At 41.6% G+C, this 21,969-nt stretch overlaps 1 protein-coding gene across 1 annotated transcript in view; it reads right to left on the bottom strand.

Annotated features, from left to right (window-relative positions):
* The window catches only part of TIGAR (TP53 induced glycolysis regulatory phosphatase), a 211,176-nt gene that overhangs the window by 129,315 nt on the left and 59,892 nt on the right, over window positions 1-21,969 (bottom strand). The window contains exon 3 of the mRNA XM_069228408.1: window positions 18,272-18,393. Coding sequence (XP_069084509.1) covers window positions 18,272-18,393 — 122 coding nt within the window. The remainder of the gene's footprint in view (window positions 1-18,271; window positions 18,394-21,969) is intronic.

Genomic DNA, 21,969 nt, shown 5'->3' with positions numbered 1-21,969 from the left:
GTTCCTCTTTGCTCTAAGCAATTCCCCATAGGGAATGCTCTATTTAAACACTGGGTGGATGGTGACTTGTGGCGTGTAGGATACTGTTTCCCGCTGTTCTTTTCCTGAACAATCTAGTGTGTAAAGTGCCTTCTTCCACACTGACCTCTACGTCTAAAAATTCCATGATCGGTCTGTGTATTTTATATGAAAATTGTAAATTCAAGTTGTTATTTGGTAAAGAATTCATAAATTCATACAACCGTGATTCTGAACCATCCCAGATCATGAAAATATCGTCAATATATTGTGTCCAGAAAATAATATGCTGGAACCATTTCAAATTTTCATCCGCTATCACCCATTGTGTTTCCCACCCCCACCCCCATAAACAGACAGGCATAACTCTGAGCAAAGCAACTCCCCATTGCAGTCCTGGTTGTTTGTTTAAACCACTGATCCCCAAATATAAGGACATTATTTTCCAAACAGAACCTTAACATGCTCAGAAGTAACTCAGAATGTTCCAAAAGTCTAATAGGTTTGTCTCTGAAAAAATGTCTGCACGCCTGAATTCCCTTCTCATGTGGAATGCACGTATACAGCGATACAACATCTATAGTCACCATAATGTAATGGGTTTGCCACGGGATATCCTCTATTTTTGTAAAAGAAATCCGTAGTATCTCTGCAATAAGAACTCAAATTAAATACATACGGACTTAAGAAATGATCTAAGTAAATAGAAGCATTCTCTAAAAGGCTACCTCTTGTTGAAACTATTGGTCGGCCTGGAGGGTTACAGATATCCTTGTGTATCTTAGGTAACAGATAAAAGCAAGGTGCCAATGGTTTTCGTACCAGTAAAAACCTGTACTCGTCCTCAGAAAGCAGACCTCTGCTAACACTATCAGACAAAAAATCATGGAACCTGCTTATAGATTGCCGATACGCTGAAACAGTGGATATCTCATAGCAATTTGAGTCTAACAATTGTCTCTTGGCTTCTTTTTGATATTTCAATACATCCCATAACACAACATAACCCCCCTTGTCTGCTGGTTTAATGACAAAGGAAGATGCTTTGTTTAGGGATGTTAATGCTGACCTTTGACCTGGGGTTAGATTTTGTGCAAATACATTGTTCGCTTTCTTCCACAATTTAAATAAATCGAAGATCACAGCTTTGTGAAAAGCATCAATGTTATCATGTGGCAAAATTGGATTATATCTTGATTTAGCTTTAAAGCTGCTACCACTGGTACTGTCTGTCTGCAACCCCAGATCAACCAATAACTCAGTATCCGTTACCATTTTTTTTCACCTATTTCTAATTCTCGTAGGGCAGCTAGACCTTCTATATCACTGATCATTAATCCTGAAGTGCCATCCATATTATCCACTTTCTGTCTCTGTTGTGACTGCATATTTTTGTTGCGCAAAGATTTTCATTAACTTCAATTTCCTAGTTAAATGGAACATATCAATTCGTGTTTTTGTATAATCAAAATTGGCAGTGGGGCAAAAAGATAACCCTAATTCTAATACACTGCGTTCATCCTGCGATAAAGTGTGAGATGAGATATTTACAACTGTTAGCTTTCTATCATTCATAATTTCTTCCTCCTGTTCTGATGTATATTTTTGCCAGTTAGTTTTTCACTTCCTTGCTGACATGCCACCTCTCCTGATCTTTCTATTCCTGCTCTTTCTCCCCTGCTTCACGGGGGTTTCCTCTGTGGTCTTGAACTCATTTGTAAAAAAACGATATTCCTCCAAGGTTGTAAAGGGTTGTCCCGTCAATGCACTTGAGCCCGGTGCCTCTTCAATATCTGAGATGTTCTCCACGCTAGATTCCGATGAGGACAACTCCGGTCGCCGTAGGGCTTCCCCCTGTCTATAGTCCTGTCTGGCTTGATCAAATCGCCTACTAAATGTCAGAATACGTCCCACTGCATAGTCATTTTTATCCCGTAGGAATTTTCTCCTCTTCCTCAGTTTAATTTCATCTTCATATTTTTTAAGTCGCTCCTTCATTGATTCACAAAATTTCTTGATTTCATCCTGTGCCTCATGCTGTCCCAAACTAGCCTTTAACTTCTCAATTTCTTCGCTAGTCTGTGTTAATTCTATTGCCGCATACTTGGATAAAAGTTCTAACATATATATGTATATAAATATATTCCTGCAGATTCCACAACTCACGAATACGGAGTCAAGGGTTAAGACTGGTTAGCAAAGTTTTTTCCCCCAGCAATAACTCTCGTACACTGCTAGTTGGTGGCATGTGGCTCAAGGCACTGCAGCTTCGGAATTGTTATTACAGGCATACATATGGTAAAAAACAGCGCGCTTGCGTCTGTTACCTTTCTCAACACCTCTTCAATGCAGTCCAGTTCTCTTGCTTGGTGTCTTCTGACAAATTCCATAGCTATTGGATAGCGACTTTGTCAAATGGTTTATTGATGGTCCTCATGCTTCAACCATTACAGAGATTACAGCAAAATAATCTCCCTTTTGGGTACTACCCACAACAAATTTTACTTGTTTACGCTTCTGAAGTGGGAGAATGCCAAAGTTCCTTGAAAAAGGCGGATGCTTTGTAAATAGTTTCTGAAGAAAGTTGCAGAGACAGAATAGGTTTTACACATCATCGCAGACAGCTTCACACTGCTGTAGACAGTGTCCCGCTGCTACTCAGCTAATAAGAGTTAATGCTGCCGCTGGCATTTGCATAGCGGTCAGCATCTTCGCTACGGCATCGTAGCACAATCTTTATCTGGGTGCCCTTTTAAACAGACCATGGAGTGGCATCAACCGACTGTGGCTGTTTCCTGATGTTTCTTAGTTTAATCCACAGATGCTAACAGAATACATTAAACTGCAACAAGGGAGACATGTATGATTCAGAGTTCAGTGTTCTAAAACCCTTGGTTACAAAAATTGTTTTTTTCAATGCCTGAGATTTTACATAGCACGTATTACTCGCACTGAGCCTATTCTATGCGCTTGAAATGTATTCAGATATCTGAACTGAGGCACAGAAAGCGATCTGCCTAGAATCATGATTTGTTGAAGCGAGGAAGCCAAGATCATAAGGAAGGGCTTCGAGTTTCTTAGTGAGCAACTTAACCACGTGACCACACATCTGCCATTAATGACTGGGTAGCATTATGGATCAGTGTCTTGGTTTGCTAATCCTTGGTCAAGTGATATTAATCGTTTTATACTGTATTGTCACATTTGTTTAGTGCTTCATACCCCTGTAGATGCTCTAAGGCACTTCATCACTTGTCGGCTAGGTGGACCCATGGTAGGTGTGCACATAATTTAGGGGGCTGTGCTTGAACTTCTCAAAGGTGCTCCTATCAGGGCCCAGCAGACCCATATCTCTCCTTATGTAGGAAATTATCCAGAAATGGGTACGACAGGCACGCTTACTGATACATACCATCTTCTTGTTTCCGTTTCAAGGCACATCTAGCACAATTACAGTGAGTCTATCTTGAACCAGAACTGAAACAATTCACATGATCATATGTTACGGTCGATTTATAAGATATTAAAACATCCTAATTATGTGGGAGGAGTTGTTCTGAAGGCTCGCCTGATGCCATGTTTCATCACATTTCCACTGGCTGTAGTGACTGCTGGTGATGTTTTTATTCTGGCTGCATCGGTCCTAGGTATTCAGCAGTAAGTAGCGCTTCACGTCACAGCGCCTCTTAGTGGCACTAAACCCCTGGGACTGCAATGGCTCAGCCCAAAGTCCAGTGCTTGTTTGGTATGTGCATACAGTTTGTAAAGTGAATTCACGTAATCCAGAGCATCCTTTCCATCAGCACAGCTCAAACTGGAAGAGGCAAACCCTGCTCACTGTTTTAAACACTTACTCAAAGAAATATGCAGTAAATAAAAAATTTTTTTTACACATGGTATGTATTTTAGTTACATGCATGGCCACTAGAATTATGTGGCAGGAAAAGACCAAATTATAAGGCAGGGTTGACTAATTTATGTGGCAAAAGAAGTCCAGTTATGAATTTACAATGGCAATAGCTCTAACTCAAACAAATGTGAGACCTATTGCATTGCAAATGCTTGTGTATGCTTGAGTTTGGACTTGGTCTTCGACTTATTGGAAGAATTTGGCCAGGAAGTAGAATGTTTATGGGAACAAACCGAGTCTGGGCCCACGACTTGGAGCAAGAGCTATGCAAGGGCTGCAATTTCTTCTTGTGTTCAGTGACATACAGCTTGGTCTCCTGGACTCAAACTGCCTTCTGGTGAATGAGGGTGCACTTACCATATGACCGAGACTTGTATCCTGAGCCCAGACATCAAAGTAATACCTCGCACAAGTCTGTGACAAACATCTACTTCCTGCAGTCACTGAACCTCTTGAATCTTGTTTTTGGTGGTGACTTTGTTCTCTAGCACACGGGGCAAACGTTTTGAAGCTGTGGGAAAACAGTCAGAATAGACAGCAGAGCTCCAGATCTACATAAGAAAGCGTGAAAACAAAGGAAGTAACTCAAGCACACAGGGGTGGCACTTATATGTGGCGCTGCTTCGTCAATTCAGGGGGGTGACATAGAGCCAATGTGGAACCACATGTCACCATTTAGCAATACATGGGAGCACTGCTACAAAAAAAAAAAAAAAAAAAATCTCGCGATTCATCTGGTGCCTGGGGAATATTCCAAGGTGAGGAATCTGCCATTTGGAAGTATCCATTGGAAAGTTAAATTTAGAGTAGAAAGGCCTTGATGCAGTGGTTAGAGGATAATGACTAAATTACCTTATGCGGAGCAGTATGGTAGAAAAATAGCTGTGCTAAAAGTGACAGTTATGCGCCCAGCAAGTGGTATATATGCCAAGAGGATTGAAAAATGTACCTTTCTTGTGTATCTTTCTTGTTATTGTCTGTGTGGATTAGATCACTTGAGGAAGTAACTTAAACGGTTGTGGAAATTAATTTAAAAAAATCCCACACCAATTTAGGAAATTAAAGTTAAATTTCATAAATTGTTGGAGAACAAATTCCAATCTGTAGAGCTAGAGATATGCAATGTCAAAGTGTAAAGTAAAAATAGTGTCTGGAAGCACAAAGTGTCAGCTGGTGTTATCTGGTCACACCAGACCAGAATAAAGTCACATGTTCAGGCTGACAATGATGGAGCGTGGGCCGGATACAGTGGCCAAGTTAGGCCAGCTGAAAAAGTACCTCAAAACCTGTTTGCTGGGCATTGCAAGATTCGGAGTCAATGATGTGTCGTGCAGCAGCAGTTCCGAGGTGCTGCAATGAAGAGTTCTGTGTTGCCATTATGGATGCAGTCGACAAGGGACTTGCAATGTGTGATGCCAAGAATGCATTGCACAGAGGCTGTCTGAAGAAGCTGCAATGTGAAGTCCTGGGTCTTCTACAACGAGGATGCCATAGACAAGGGGCTTACGATGCAAAGGCCGGTGTTGAGAATGTGTTGCGGTCATTCCAAAGAAGCTGCGGGGTGCGTTGCAAGTTCCTCCGGTGGAGATGCATTGCGATGCAGCAGTACGAAGTGGCTGTGAAGAGATGCATTGTGCTGCATTGGTTTACACACAGGGACACAGCTGAGTTGGCAGCGAACCTTCAGGCCCAATGCCAAGGGGCCAGGACTGGGGTAGCACTACTTTGGGGGGGGGGGGGGGGAGTAGTGGGGGAAGGGGGAAGACTCACAGCAGATAGAGTCCAGGAGCTGGGTTCAAGGTGGTTGGAGCCTTTTCTGTCCCTGAGGTTCTAATCAGGAGGCCAGACAACTAGCCCTTGGAGTCTCTCTGGTGGGCCTTGGTTTCAGATGCAGGTCGAGTCCCTTTCACACAGGCAGCAGAGTAGCAGTCCTTCTGAGTGTTCCATAGGTCCAGAGAGAGGTGTACTGAAGAATTGGGTCTGAGGTCGATTATTTAAACTGGCTGCCCATTTTGAAGCAGGAGAAGGTTCTGTAGGTTTCCACCCCCAGAGGTGTTTGGAATTTCCTGCCTCCCTGCCCTGTCCCCAAAAGACTAGTGTCAAAACCCTTTGTGATTGCGCTGGGCAGAGCGTTTATGATGTACAAGTGTGGTAGGGTACAGCTCAATCAGAGATGGCCCATCCTGCCAACGTGTATTGTCCCTTTGTCTCAGTATCTGGGAGCAATACACAAAGACCAACTGCCAGCTACACCTAGTCATGTAACCTAGGAAAAGGGAAAAGAATCCAGGCACAAGGAAATGCCAAGTTTCTAAAAGTTGCATTTTCATTGTGACTTAAAATCCGACTTTACTTGTAAGGGTTGTTTTAAATTACTATTTTATAGACACCAAACTCAACATTCCTACCTGCTTCCAATTGAAGGTTAGCACTTATTGAATGCAAATAGGTACCCCAATGTTATCCTATGCGAGAGAGCGGCCTTGCAGTAGTAAAAAACAAATTGAAGAGTTTTTCACTACCAGGGCATGTAGACGTTAAAAGTACACACCCACCTTTTTAAATACACTGCACCCTGCTTTGTGGGAGGGTTAAGGCCTACCGTGGGGGCGACTGATAACTGATATGCATTAAAAAGGAAGGTTTAGGCCTGGTAAAAGGTTGAGTTTGTAAACAGAAAGTATATATGCACACCCACCTAGATCAACGTACATTACTTTTTCACAAATTCATCAAATTGAAAGCAAATCAGGCATGCTACACTGGACAGGGTTCCACCCAAAGCCCAATTCATTATTTCCAAAAATTGAACCACACAAGTGATTTGGAACCAATGCGCACTGTCAACAGGGAATATTCACACAATGTAAACAAAAATTTCACATTCATTAAATTCTCACAAAATACTTGAATTAAATCATTAAAAGTTTATCATATGGACTAAACAAAACATATTGTTGATTTACATGACGTATTATGATGTAAACAGTACAATAAACACCAAAGATTTTAAATTCTGTTTACTTTAGTAACTGAAGAAAACCCAATTAATTTTGAAACCAGATTGTCCATTCTTCAGGGGTAACTGGGAAATAGGAAACAAAAACACTGGTAACCCAGAAGGAACATTAGATACATTGGAACAACAATCATGATGTTGCTGTACAGTGACGATGAGCATCTCCCAACTCCAAGCAAACTATTAGTGATGTGAGGGACAAGTCCCGGGTAAATGTTATCAAAGCTATACACTCTTGTGAATTCCAGATTAAAGAAAAATTCTATGTTCTCAAAATTTCTCCCCTTGAGAAGCATGCTAATATGCAGTGTGCTCCCCTTTGTGTTGCAGTAGAAACTCCCAATGGTCATCATCTACTCCTTGATATTGGCTAAAAAAAAAAAAAAAAAAAAAACAATCAACTCGGCTCAAATGATCTGACAGAAAAAGCCAAAAGCAAGGCCCTGCCTTTTAAAACATCTTTGATCTTGCGAATAGTTGAAAATAGTTAATCCAGAACCGCTTTAGGGAACAAACTAGTCACTAGGACACACCACACAGACAAACACGCTCAAAGTAAGACTCATGTGATGAAGGAAAAATTACAGTGCACCTCCACCAGCCCCCCTGTTTGATGATAACAGCATGAAAAAACAAATTCCACTTACTGCTGAGGGATCCTCAGCATGATCAAACTGAAATGACTTTTACAAGTATCATAAACATCATCCTGGGACCAAATCTATTATGTAATATGAAAACACATAACCAAATGAGCAGAAAGTAACCAAATCAAAAAAGCGAAACAAGTAAGGAAAAATAAAACATAAGAATGTTCAATTTGCCCTAATCGGCCAGTAGATAAGGAAGACTCTTGGTTTTCCCGTGTATAAACTGAGTTCGTGGACAGCCGGAAAGCCTTCAAGGGCGGAAAGCTTTGCCCGTAGATTTGTTACCTTCTTCCTTGCTACTGCTTAATCTTCTGTGTCAGGGAATGAGTCAAGCGTGTTTTTGGATACCATGGGCACGATTCACGAAGAACCTCCTCACTGGTGGTGGATTTTCTGCCATGAGTAACTGCGCTGCAGAGATTCTACCATGACTGCAGAGGCTCTTTGTGAATTGGGCTACATGTCTCCAGGGCTGTTTATAAATACTATGCTGAGCACCATTCGAGGCGTAGATACAGCAAGTTTGTTAAGCGCCACCCCCTGTTTCACTCTTCACAGGTTATTGACCTAAATAAATCCCCTAAACCTTCAGACTTCTTCCACCATGCTTTTAAAATCATACTCCCACAGTTCAAGAATGCCATATTATACCCTTGTTGATATACTGGACAATAATACTTTTATCTAAAGCAGTTCTAATTTTTAACATGTATGTTACTGGTTAGTTCAATAGCTCCATGTTCACCAATTAATTGTCATTTTGGAGATTTGTGCAAACATCTGCCTCTGGATGTGGTTATTATGAATCATGCTTGTAGGAAGCTGGCTCTTTATACAGTGGACCAAAACGAGGGACACTGTGCAAAGAGTCCAAGCAAACTCCAGAGGTATCACAGGGGAACAAATGACAGCCCAAATGCTCTCTTTTTGGGTAGTGTGGTCCAGCAGTTAGGCATGTCAGAGGGTAGTGCTAAGCATGTAAGGCACATACTCATGCAGTAAGTGAGACACACACTCAAAGATATCCAACACCAATTTATAAAAATAACACATACTTAGATACCAAGATCACCGAATCAGTTTAGTACGTTTCGAGATAGGAATTTTTACAGTTTTAGAAGTTGACAGTGCAATTTTTGGGCGCAGAACTGTTATCCTATGGGGGGAAAAACGTACTGCATTTGGACACTTCACAGTGACTTAAGGGACTATTCTCCAGGACTTAAGGTAAGTATGGGTTTAGGGTCCAAGGCCACACGAGCAGGTCACCTTGGGAGGCTCAGGTGCATCAGGGTGCAGAGGTGTGCTATGGCGCCGGGTGTCTCAATCACTTTAATGGGAAACCGTCAGTTGGAAAGTTGCTGCATTTGGGACTGGATGGCCAGTCCAGGGGAGCCCACAGGGGGGCTCAACCCTTCGGGTCCTCTGGCACGTGGGGACACGGTCGGTCCACTTCTCCTTGGGCTGTGGTGCTCAGGCGCAGTGGTGTCTTTTGGCGTCCGGTCCGGTGCTGGAGTTCCTTGCAGTTGCAAGGGGGCCTGCAGAAACAGTCAGCAGGTATGGCCTGGGGGTCCAGTCTGACCAAGCCAAAAAATGGGCTCAGGTCTCACGAGGCTGGGAGACGTGGGGACATCCATGGTCCTCTTCTCCTCAGTCCAGGGCGGATGGGTGCAGAGGTGTCCTGAGGCGTTGAGTCTTTGCCTCCTGGTCACTCAAGATTGTGGGGGGGGGGCGGAGTCTGCCGACATAGGCTTCAGACTCCGTTGTGAGGTCCACAGTGATCGCACTCAAGGGGGGCTTCGACTCTGGGGGGCCTGGGAACCACGCTGACACCACTGGTCCACTTCAGCATGGGCTAGGCGGCATGGGTGAAGTGGTGATGTCCTGTGTCAGTTTTGTTTGTAGTCTTGATCCTCACAGTTCTTTATTGGGAGCCTGCAGATGCAGGGTGATCACCTCCTCTACTCTAAGGGAGTTCTTCTTGGCAATTTGCAAAGCCATGGCAACTCTCCCAGTTTCTTGGAGGCTGCAGTGGCAGGAAGGTCAGTTGCGCCTCGAGAATTGGGTGCAGCAAGCAGGCCGGCAGGGTTGGCACCCAGTCAGTCGTGCTCCTTGGTTTTCGGGTTCAGCAGGCTTCTTGTCCACTCCTTTTATGACCAGTGAAGATCTGAGAATCTGGTATAAGGGGGTCCCATAAATACTCAATTTAGGGTGTCATTAAGCGGAGTAAAGGGTAGTAGCCAATGGGCTACTTACCGCTGGGGTCACTACGTCCCCTGGAAGACTGCTTCCTGGGGGTAGTGGCCATCACCCTGTCGAGAGTTCCTAAATGCCATCACACACAAGATGGCGGAATTTCCTAGGCTGTGTCCATTTCAGGCTAGTCACTTTGGGGTGTTCTCAGTCTAGAAATGGAACATGGCTCCTGCATAGCTAATTTTCCCACCTGTCCAAGTGCCAAATGGGCCCTGGGGCCGGGGGGGCTTGGCATCTCCCTCGGAGGAAGGCCAGATCTGCATACTAAAGGAGGTGGGCTTCTTCGAAGCTCCTTGCCTTGGAATGCAGATCGCCCTGTGGGGAAGGGTGTTTCACACACTAGTCCAGACAGGCTTTGTTTCAGACCTCCAAGAGAGCGAAGGTTCTCACCCTGGGGGCCAGTTTCTTGTCTGTTGGTGGCAGACTGGCCCAAACTGGTCAGTGAGCTCACCAGCAGTTGGTAGCTCACTGACCAGTAGGTTTTTAGGGGGCACTTCTAAGGTGCCCTCTGGGTGCATATATTAATAAATCCATCACTGGAATCAATACAAGATTTTTGATACCAAACATTCTTATCTCCAGAGAAGCTATAATGTAGCTGGGAAACTTGTATTGACCAGTGTCCAGCACATGTATTTAAAATGGCTTCCCTGCACACTTACTATGTCAAAGAATAAACAAAGACATGGTAGGGGCATAATGCACCCTGCCTTAGGGCTGAAAGGCCTGCTCTAGAGGTGACTTGCAAATATTACCAGCAGTGTTTAGATGGGATAGCAAACAAGTGTGTGCCATGTTGTGTTTTCACTTATAGAGAGCACCTTGTCATGCGGTCTGCAATGGCAGCATGCATGAGGTTGGTGCTGGGCCCCTTAGAGAGGCACAAGTTCTGCTGCAGCTCTTCAGTACCCATGCCCCAGGTACCAGGGGTACCATTTACTAGGGACTTACAGAGGTGTTAAAGGTCCTGGCCAGTGAAGGATCAGGTGAGCAGGTGTCTTGTTTTGGGGAAGGAACACTGGCACTGGTGGCCTGGTTAGGAGTAACCCAGTGCACTTAATTCAAAGTTGCATCAGAAACCAGACAGTAAGTGTGTGGGGGGTGATTGGGTGGGGGGGGGGGGGGGGGGGTACTGTAAGCAGAACCCAGCTTCCTACCATACTTTTATGTTCCGTAATCCGGATCTTCAACTTCCTCTGTCTTGCCAATGTAAAACAGGCCACACAGGCACTTAATACTGTAAATGACTCCAGATGTGTTGCAATCTGCAGAGTGCCTCAGTTTAACCTGTTGACTTGTAACTGGGTGAAAAGCAATTGTGAGACTTCTTGGTTATTTTAATCTCCAAATTTTCCAAGTCCATGGCCATTAAAAAATCATTAACAAAAGATGGGAATTACTGCAGGCAGAACCTGATTTTGGAGATACATTCAAACCTCTGTTTGCTCACACCCATTCCCAGAATTTGAAGGAGATTCTCACATCTACAAAAATCGCCTCCTTAAGAAAGGGGCAGGAACCAGGAAGTGTCACAACTGCAAACCATTGCAACAATGTCATAACTAGGAATGTTGTTTTTTACCTGGTTACAGGTCAACAAGTTAAATTGAGGCACTTGGCGGATTGCAACACTTCTGGAGGAATTTACACTATTAAGTGTCTGTGTGGCCAGCTGTACATCGGCAAGACAGAGGAAGTTGAAGTTCCAGATTACAGAACATAAAAGCATGATTCGTAATAAGAACACCAACTTTAATTTGGCAGTACATCAATGGAACTGAAACATACTTTAGCCCAATTCCACTTTCAGGTACTGGAGGTCATCAAACTTAATCCAGATACTAACCTGGCAAGACTACTGTCACAGTGTGAAACACACTGGATCAAACTCTTTGACACCTTAGCTCCCCGAGGTCTCACTGATAAGCTGGAACTGCCATGCTTTCTCAAAAGAAATCTGCCTGATAGTACAAATGGCCTTCTAGCAGTTATCCAGCTCGGCTTATACATTTCCCAACAGTACACTTTTGATGTCAATAATAGTTTGCACAAGGAGGTTTGATTTAGTTTCTATATGGTGTGTATTTTGCAGCCACATGTCAAGCCCTCAGAAATCATGTTTTTAATATGCACATGGTTTAGATTTTATTACATTGACACCACTGAGCTTGCATGAATAAGGTTCACAGGAAAGGTTGTTTATGTCACATGCTAAGAGAGCGCACTTCACTCACAGTCACAGAGGCATCCACATGTAAAATTATAACATTGAAACTCTCGTGATTAGAGTGCGGGTAATCAATCGTTTAGTTTTGACAACGCAGCATGGAAATTACATTTTTATTGGGTTAGTTCACACAACTTCAGTGAGATGATTTTGACATATAACATTTTGTATTGTTTTCTTACAATGTTTGTATTGGTTGGTTTTTTTGTTCATGTAATGTAGTTATATCATCAAAATGTAAGCAACTATTGTCAATTTCAGTACTGTTTATGTTGTGTATTTTATATGAAACACTGTTTACAATATACATAAAACTAGAAACAAAGGCTTTTTGTAGTATGCATTTCTCTTTATAACTGCTGTTTTAGGGTTGAGCGCAAGCGCTCTGACCTGTTGTAATCGCTCTATGGGCTATTAACCACGCCCATGTCATGCCCATCACTTTCGCTAGTTTGTGGGCTTGCCTTTTAAAATTTGCTTGATTTAATTTGTGAAAGGCATGCATACATCATGCCTTTTCTGGTGTTTAGCCCTCCTCAAGCACACCAGCCAACTACTGAAAAAATATGAGGCTCCATGTTTTCCGCATGGTTTCTGAACTACATTTTCTTTTTATTTCTTATGCAGCACGATCTTGCTGGGCAGTAATCGAGTGCTTTTGCATGACTGCCAGTTTAACTGTATTGTTTCTGTTAGCGCTTTTTGGTGAATTCAAGGTTTTACACTGCACGATTGCGCCCATTTCTTTCCTTTATTTGTAATTTTCCCCCTTCACCATCCCTATTCCCACCCCTACCCATACCTCCCCTTGTTTAAAGGTATCAGGTTCTGCAGGGAGAGGGGCCTTAGGAGTTTGCAACACTAATAGCTCTAACTTGAGCAAATGCGAGACCCATTGCCTTGCAAATGCTTGTTTAGTGATGTCACACACATGATGATTGCTGATACGTTTTTTGGTTGCCATTTCCCACCTCCAAGCAACTTTCATCGCAGTGAGTCTGTCTTCTATGTTTTTGGTGCTGGAATAGCATACAGACGTCTAACGTACTAATATAAACTAAGAAGAAGTGGATTCACACAGGTGGTAGAGCAGGTGAGGTTCGCTCTTAAAAGTCAGTTGCAGGTCAAGGTGAACGCTTGTATATGATGGCGGGTAAGTTCTCATGGTGATTTCCGTGAGGACAAACATGAGTGAGGACTCAAACTATTTGGCATAGCACCAGTTAAAAGTGGGTGATGTTCCCAGTTTGTTACAAGTGATTGACCTGTGGACACACTGGTTTGCATCGGTCATAGTTGTAGATGCTTTTTTAAGTTTAGTACTGACATTACGTGGACTTGTTAGCAAGGTAATAAGCATTCTTTATTGCTTAGCTTCACTGAACTCATTCTGTTCTCATGGGCTAATCGCTTGTACATCGGTTTGGTTATTTAGGTGTGCAATTTTTAACCTTTAGAATCTGTTCGGATTCCTCGCACATACCGCCTGAGTCATTTCTAGGAGACGCTCCTGCTTCATTATGCTGAGGTCACTCCAGCAGTAAGTTAGTTTCTATTTTTGCATACTAGCCGATATATATGGGTACTCATGGGTGCACTGGTATTTCTATTTTTGTGTGGGTTTGTTTATTAAGGAAACCATCAGGATCTTATGTTTTGTTTTATTTTCTCTCACTTTAGCTTTTATGATTTGGTTACTTTCATAAGGGTCCAGTCATCTGGTTACGTGTTTTTTATATTACAGAATTGACTCGGTTCCTGGATGATGTTTGTGATACTGGTAAGAGTCAATTTGTTTTTTAGGTAGAGCATAAATGTGTTGGTACCTATGTAAGCTTTCAACCATGCCCATGGGAAGCCCATCACTATCATTTGTTCATGGGTTTGCCTTTCAAAAATCTTTTGTTATCATTGGTAAATGCTTTACATTTGTCCCTCCTTGGGGCAGTTTTGTTACCACCTTGGACATCAACCCTGTTACAAGGATAATTGCACAATCGCCCATATGTTTGACTGCGAGCGAACTTCTTTTTCCTTTTTTGTCTCTCCTTCGCACTAATGCGGCCGTGGCGCTTTGAATCAGCTCGTTGTGTGTCAGCTAAACTCTATTGACACTGGAACAGAGAGGAGGAATTCTCACACTGCACAAGAACGGAGCAAGTGTCTGTGTCTGAATGACTACATATGTTTAGTGCTCCTTATGGAGTTACAACCAGATGTATTAAAGGGTTTTACTCATTCAGTCTCTACGGGGAAATGAGTTGATAAAAAAGGGCATTAGTCTGTAGTCGCTGCATTTCCCAGTGAACTTCTCAATTAGCTACTCGTGTAAATCTTTAGGGTTCACACGATGGAAATGGTCCAACAAACCGGGCTGCAAGGGATATTTTTGTGTCCTAGGTTGATTTAGCTGTACCTTGTCTCAAAATATGTTGCATTTGCCTGGGTGAAGGCTATACTTCACCAAACATTCTGGGAAAAAAACAGAAGAGTAGGTCATTCTAAGGATAAGCAAAGCAAACTAAAGGTGATAGCCAGAGCTAGGTGAAATATTTCACTATATGAATGAGCAAGTGCTGATGAAACTCAGTGAAATTTATTTTTGCCTAAAGGGGAACAAAAATAGGCCAAGTACTGAGGACTCAGGCTCATGAAGTTCATGGAGTTCAATCAAGAGAAGCGAGAACCAGTAAGAAACACAGGGTTTGTGGGCTCTTTGGGTAGTTCATGCATTCTAGGCTGCCCTTAATTTTCCAGGGAGAATCACAAAAAGGCCACAAACTGAGTAAGCGAGTCGTTTCACAAGCTCACCTGCATGACAAATTTGGCCTGTTTGAATAGGCAAATTTTGTCTAAGTGGAAAAGTAAGTAAATGCAGGGTTTCACCTAGTTAGCATTTTACAGAGTAGTTTCAATTTCCCCCTGTTATAGCACATTCTGGCACTGAGATAGCATTCCAACAGTTTTGGCATGTACATCTAAGGTGCTACAAATTAACTAAGGGGAAAATGGACAAGGTTATCCTTTTGGGCTGATCGTGCGTTCCCATCTGCCATCAGAATTTGTCAGTTCACAGCCCTTTTATTATTGCATGGCTTCTCACAGAGCAAAAGTTACAGACAGAATGCCACAAGTGTAACAAATCTGCTTTGTTACATCTGCCATTTGTCCTAATGTCTCAGTGGCCAAGGGTGCACGATGAGACAAAACAGGAAATATGAATCAAAGTGACTGAAAATTGGTAAAACAACTCGAGAACCCTAAAAACCCTCAACCATGCTCATTCTGTAAATATTTTGCTTAAAGAGGGGTAGAGAACTAGTTTTCAGTGTTAAAGTTCTCATATCCACATAACAGGACCAAAAGGAATCTAAGGATCAGCAGAAGAGCACTGAACACATTTTAGCAGAGGGTCAGATAAAGCCCCAATTGGTTGCCAAAAGCATTCTTGTGACAAGACCAATGGTACTGGCACTGGGAAAGGACTTAGCATTCAAAGTCAACCCCAGAACCAAATTTTAGGAGCCATGTCTGATAATTGGTGGTTGTGTTCTAGTTTCATAGATGGCAACGGAACCCACAAGACGTGGTGCACCCTGTGGACAACCGAATTCCCACTCGCAAGATAAACAGAATTTAGGTATAAATTCTTACCAAACCTTTCATCTTAAATTTCCCCCAGAATAGTGTTTTTAAAATGTGGTTTCTATGGTTTGGAATCAGGGTACCTAGCATGAAACACTTAAATGTGTCTCTTAAATATGTCTGAGGATGACAAATAAATGCTTGTGTCCCTCACAGTCAGCACTGTCAGATGTGCCCCCACAAGGCCACTGTGTCCCAAGGGTAGATGCAGGTCGACCATTATGTGCAGTCCTGCAATGGTCCCAGCACCACTTTGATACACAGAAGCATAGGTCTTGGATTAGTCACATCAAGATGGTTCAGACTGTTGTGGTACCGGGACACACTCCGTTCCTTGAGCTGTCCTCCGTATGGACCCACAAATCTGGACCTTGCTTTCGATCTCATGGAATGCAGCTTCTCCCTTTCTAGGATAGTACAGCTTCAATCCTTTTGAAAGGATGCTTCTGATGGGTTAGACTTGGTCTTGTCTGAGGGAAGAAAGCAACACAAGTGTCTTTATTATGGATAGATGCCTCTCCAAGGTGGTGCTGTAGAGCTTCTTCTAAAGTCCAGAAAAGGAATTTGTTCTGAGGTCCAGTTCTTATCCAGCTTAAAGAGGAACCCATGGGAATCCTGAGCAAATTAATTGGTGCATTCAAAATTCATACCTCTGGACAACCATAGCTAAGAGCATCTTCTTAGGCTTTCTCAACATAGGAGTGGTGGGAACAGGCACAAACTAGTCAAAGAAATGTGTGTTTGTGTAGACATGCTGTGATTTCACAGTACAGAACAAAGAAGGAAGCAAAAGACTGACCATAGGATATGAATCCAAGTAGTGTTATGGTACCCTCTAAGGGCTGGCGTGAGCATTACAGTCTAATGCCAGAAGTGTATTTCTAAAAAAGCTCTAAATTATAATTGTATATGTTTTAATAATCTCTCCTTATTACAATTATGACTATAATTCAGGTCAACCTAACATCCTTAATACACTATGACTGTTTGAACACTCTTGATATTTTTGGGGGTCCCTTCTAATTAATTTCTCCTCTGTGGCTGTCTTGTGTCTTTTTTTAGGGAATTGTGTTAGCCAGCTAGCAACTCTGACGGTGGGGTGGTGAAAGTGGTATTCTATTTGAATTAGCACAACAGATTTAAATTAGAAGGCTAAATGGCAACATTTTCCTTTTTTGCTGCAGATAGAGGAAGAAGGTAAATGGAAGTTCTTTAGTTATATGCAGGGCCACTGGAATTATATGGCAGAAAAAGATGAAATTATGAGGCAGGGTTCACCAATTTATGTGGCAGGAAAAGTCCAGTTATGAATTTACAATGCCAATAGCTATAACTCAAGCAAATGCGAGACCGACTGCATTGCAAATGCTTCTTCACGCACTCGAACATGGGGGCTTGTGGAGGCTCACTGCTGTTGTTCCTTCATTACATGATTATTCATTTAAGCACGTTTTTCTGTGTGGTGTGTCCTAATGGTAAGTGGTTCCCAATAGCAGTTTTGGATTGGCTATTTTTAACTAATCGCAAAGATGAGAATAATACATTTGAGATGATGCTTATCAAAAGGTGTTTGATATTCAAGGTCTTGCTTATGCTTTTTCAATCAGATCATTTCAGTCGAGTGGATTTTTTTTTTTAAATCAAATATCAAGGAGTAGATGACGACTGTTGGGAGTTTCTACCGACACACAATGGGTAGCACACTACGTTTTAGCATGTTTCTTAAGGTGCAGAATTTCGAGCACATAATTTTCCTTTAATCTGGAGTTCACTAGACTATATTGCATTGAGCATGTTCACCTGGGACTTGTCCCTCGCATCACTAATAGTTTGCTTGGATTTGGGGGATGCTAATCTTCACTGAACAGCAACATCATTATTATTGTTGTTCAAATGTATCTAATGTTCCTCCTGAGTTGCCAGTGTTTTTGTTTCTTATTTTTAAGTTACCCCTGAAGAAAGGACATTCTGGTCCCAAAATGCATTGGGTTTCCTTCAATCACTGAAGAGAATAGAATTTAAAAACCTTTTGTGTTTATTGTAATGTTCACATCATAATACGTTGTAAATCATCAATATATTTTGCTTAGGTCATATGATAAATTTTTTATGATTTCATTCAAGTATTTTGTGAGACATAAATGAATGTGTGAAATATTTGTTTGAATTGTGTGAATTTTCACTGTTGGCGTGAGCATTGCTTCCGAATCGCTTTTGTGGTTCTGTTTTTTAAATGGTTTATTTCGCCAGGTCCAAATGGCAGTTCAAAACTGCAATACAGGTTGCAATGGCAGGCATGAGACAGGTCTAAAAGCTACATAAGTGGATAGTACAATCAGTGCTGCAGGCCCACTATTTATGGCATACGTGACCCAAACAGGCATACAGAAACCGAAAAGCTAAAAAATGTGAATATTCCTTTGCATACATTTCAAAAAACAAAATGTGTGGCAACCGTAAAATGGATAGTTTTCAACATTAATTTTCACATTTTCATCATTATTTCGCATATCTGCTGTTAACTAGCAAATATAAAAGTTGGATACCTGCTTTGCACGGATGAGGTCACTTGAGAAAACATGAGTAAACCGGACCCCATTAAGAAACCTGCCCGCAGCATTTGCCTGCCTAAATCCCATCTCAGACAGTGGTTCATCGATACCTTGACCTGAAAAAAAAATAAACAGGGTGGTAGCAGCACTCTTGGTAAGATTAAAATCATTTGAATAACATAACGTTCTATTCTATTTCGCATTAATGAAGATACTGCCCTAGTTGTGTGGTATGACAGACATTCCACATCTTTCATCAGGAGTCTGGGTACAATGGAAATTGGCTCAGATAGCACTTTATGGTCTAGAAAGGTTGTCTGTGGGGATGATACATACTGAATGAGGTGAGCACATGAGTACCTTTCGCAAATTATGTTTTTTGAATGGTCAGGGATCAGTTAATGATGAGAATCAGTGACACCTAAAAAGCCAGTTTAAAAAAATTTGGTTTTTATTTTCAAATAAAGAGTGAAAAAACAAAGCTTGAAAGCTAAACACCTTTGAAAACATCCACTTGGATGGATGTTATTCCAAGAGGGCCTCACAGGAAAACAGGGTACAGCTAATAACCATGTAGGATGCGTGTGTTAAAACTATAATCATCAAGCTCGGTGGTCTTTATCAGACTTAAACATCAATGTTTCAAAGTCTATCTCACTTTACAAAAAATTCTCAGAAGGCAAAATATTACTAGAAACAGAACAGAAAAAAACCAAACACAAGATCATCTGGTCCCTTGTCACGTTGCTCTGCTGGAAGCCGTGATTCATAATTAGTTATCATTGCTCAATTTAGTTACCAAAGAGACTTCATTGTTTCATGCTGCAACAAGTCACTGATGTCAAAGGAGGCAAGTGATTGCCTAAGATGCTTTATAATTTTCACTACAACTAGCACGTCCCATGTTCAGGTGCAAAACTACTATAAAATTCTGTAAGCTTAATAGGAAACATAGTAAACTTGCATCTTTAAAAGTTACTTTTTTAATGCTAATTCACATTCAAAACACTCCCAAGAAATTTGCCACCAAGTTCCTGATAATGATATTGAAAGCCTCATTATTATTAAGGACTGACTAAAAAACATTTTAGACCTATAATGATAGAATGTATGCTTTAAAGGTATCTTTAATTCTCTAAAGATCGTTCAACCCAGACACACAGAACAGGTATAGCTTTGGTAGTAAAAAGATGTATCCTGCTGTTTGATTAGAGAGCTGGCTGTGAATTTAGCACTGTCTCATTCAATTGTATAAACACTTATCTGGAGACTTGTGTGTGTATGTACTATTGAAGGTGATTGGTATTTCTATAGCACAAACCTAGTCAAAAGGTAGTGAGGCACTGTAAAGAGTCAAATACAATTAGTCAACGAGTGATAAGAGAGGTAAGATGTTTTGTCCATTGTTGATGCACTTGTGAAGTATTGTTATTTAAAGGAGTACATCTTCAACTATTTCCCAAATTGGAGCAGCTTTGGGGCGGTACTAACAGATACAGGGATGTTGTTCCGGATCATAGGTGCACAGATGAAAAAGGCCTGCTGCCTAGTCTGCAATCGTATGGCGCCCTGAGTGCGGGTGTGCCAAAAGCCACGAGAGAGGGTGACTTTGCTTAGAAGAGAAGAAGAGGTGCTGGTCATGATGGCTTAACTGATTCAGCTGGTTTTGAAGATGGTACAAGCTGGCAAGGAGATGCAATGGAGTACCATAAGGATGAGGGTCATATGAGGTTATATTGTAAGATGCCATTGATGGGTTGGTGGGGGGCGAGCGGCCAGTGTGGAGTCTGGGAGGAACTGGGACAAGGTATTATTACTATCCAGAGGCAAGAGTAGGAGGGCTTAAACAGCAGTTCTGAAGTCGCCTTCTGGAACAAATAATTTGGCTTTCTTTAGCAGAGAGCTGGTACCAGACCATCTGCTTTTCTGGCAATATGTTCCTTGAGGTAAGGTTGGTGTCCAAGATGAATCCAAGTGGCTTGGCTTTGAGTGAAAGTTTGGGTTCATAGCTATCAAGGATCAAATCATTGAGCCAGGTTTGAACTGTTTGTTGTTCCTGGCAAATAACAGGAACTCTGCCTTGTTTGAGCTGAGCTTCTCATAAGCGCTGGCCATCCATGTCTGAATGATGTGCAGGCAGTGTTTGAGGTGCTGAATGTCTGAGGTGGAGGAGACTTTCAAGAAGAGTTGTCAATCATCCGTATATTAGTGAGACTTGATCCAATTATCAGTAGAGTACCAAGCAGCTCCATGTAGATTGTTTTAAGACTCATGTTTAAAAAATGCTCCATTTCAAGTGCAGAGTTCTGAACTGGTTCAAATTATTTCTAAACATCCCTGCATAGTGGGTTTGCATGCCACTTTGCACTGCTCATCTACTTCGGCTTACCTGTGCTGTCCATCTCCTGTGTATCACCAAGTATACTTGGTACCCAATGTCAAACCTATAGAGCACAAATTAAACAGTGTGGTCATTGAAATTTCCTTAAGGGCTCAGATATTCAAGGCATCATTATCATCCTATTGTTTCAACCTCAAACAGTTGTAATGGATCCTCGGGCATCTGACCAACTATGGGATTTCTTGATGAAAATATCCTGTTGTCTAAGCATCAGTTTTTCTAAATGCCACAGCTTCCTTGATTTTAGAAGCCTGCAAATATCCTGAAAAAAAACAAACACACATTCTTTATTCGTTTTTTTAAGCTTCCTGTTTCTTCAAGGATCGTTTTAGAACACTTTAATGTTCATTGACCTTAAATTCTAAACAACAAACTCACTAATTAGGTTCAGTTTTTGGCCCTTTTATCAGCTGGGTGCGGCCTAACCGACAGAAAGATGTACAGTGTATGCCATCTAACTATTTTGAACACGATTTGGCATTCACTTCTTTCATGTCTCTGCCTCACCAAGAACCACTTGAAGTTTAGAATTAAAGTTGAACATCTGAATTTTTCTTCTTTTGAAATAAAAGTCAACTCTGTATTGGGCTGTAGTTAAGACCAAGGGACCTTGGTTGGGTGTACGTGAGGTTTACAAATGATCAATAAAACTAAACTTAACCACATCAAAGACATGGGGAAATTAAAAGTACCTTCTGGACTTTTTTCTTGCAGGTTAGCTGGTCAGGGAGTTTATCCACAGTGAGAGAATGTTGGATGTCAGCAAGATATTTTAATGCCCTTTGAGTATCATAGCAATACCTTCCACTTTGCCTCTGCTGGAATATGGCTACTACTGTTCACGAATCGTAATATTTTAAAGAGAACAACATGCAAGAAGTGCAAATTGATGGGTTGGGAGAGGAACTCAAATGAATTTTGATTATTATTGTAATACACCATTTGCGTTTTATGTATTTAACTTTCATACTATGAACATATTTGTGTATCTAGGACAAGCAGCAAGATAGTGACTGGATATTGGGTAATGTCTGCAGCAGGGAAATCACCAACTGACTATACAGATTCATACTCAATTTGTAAACACACAGTCCACATACCGCGAAAAATAATCAATGCATCAGATATGAATGTGAAGCAAAACTTATAATAGTGTGTCAGATAAATATTAAGGTGCTCTTCTTTACAAAACTAGTAGTTGAAGTAGGAGCCTGCATTTTGGCAGATCAAAGACTTCAAACAAAGCAGGTGGATATTATTCAGATTGTGCAGAGGGCTTTTAAATGCTTCA

This window comes from Pleurodeles waltl, chromosome 4_1, assembly GCF_031143425.1.
Source record: "Pleurodeles waltl isolate 20211129_DDA chromosome 4_1, aPleWal1.hap1.20221129, whole genome shotgun sequence".
In the NCBI taxonomy this organism is placed as follows: Eukaryota; Metazoa; Chordata; class Amphibia; order Caudata; family Salamandridae; genus Pleurodeles; species Pleurodeles waltl.
Note: the sequence above shows the minus strand (reverse complement) of the source record. Positions and strands in the feature narration are given on the sequence as shown.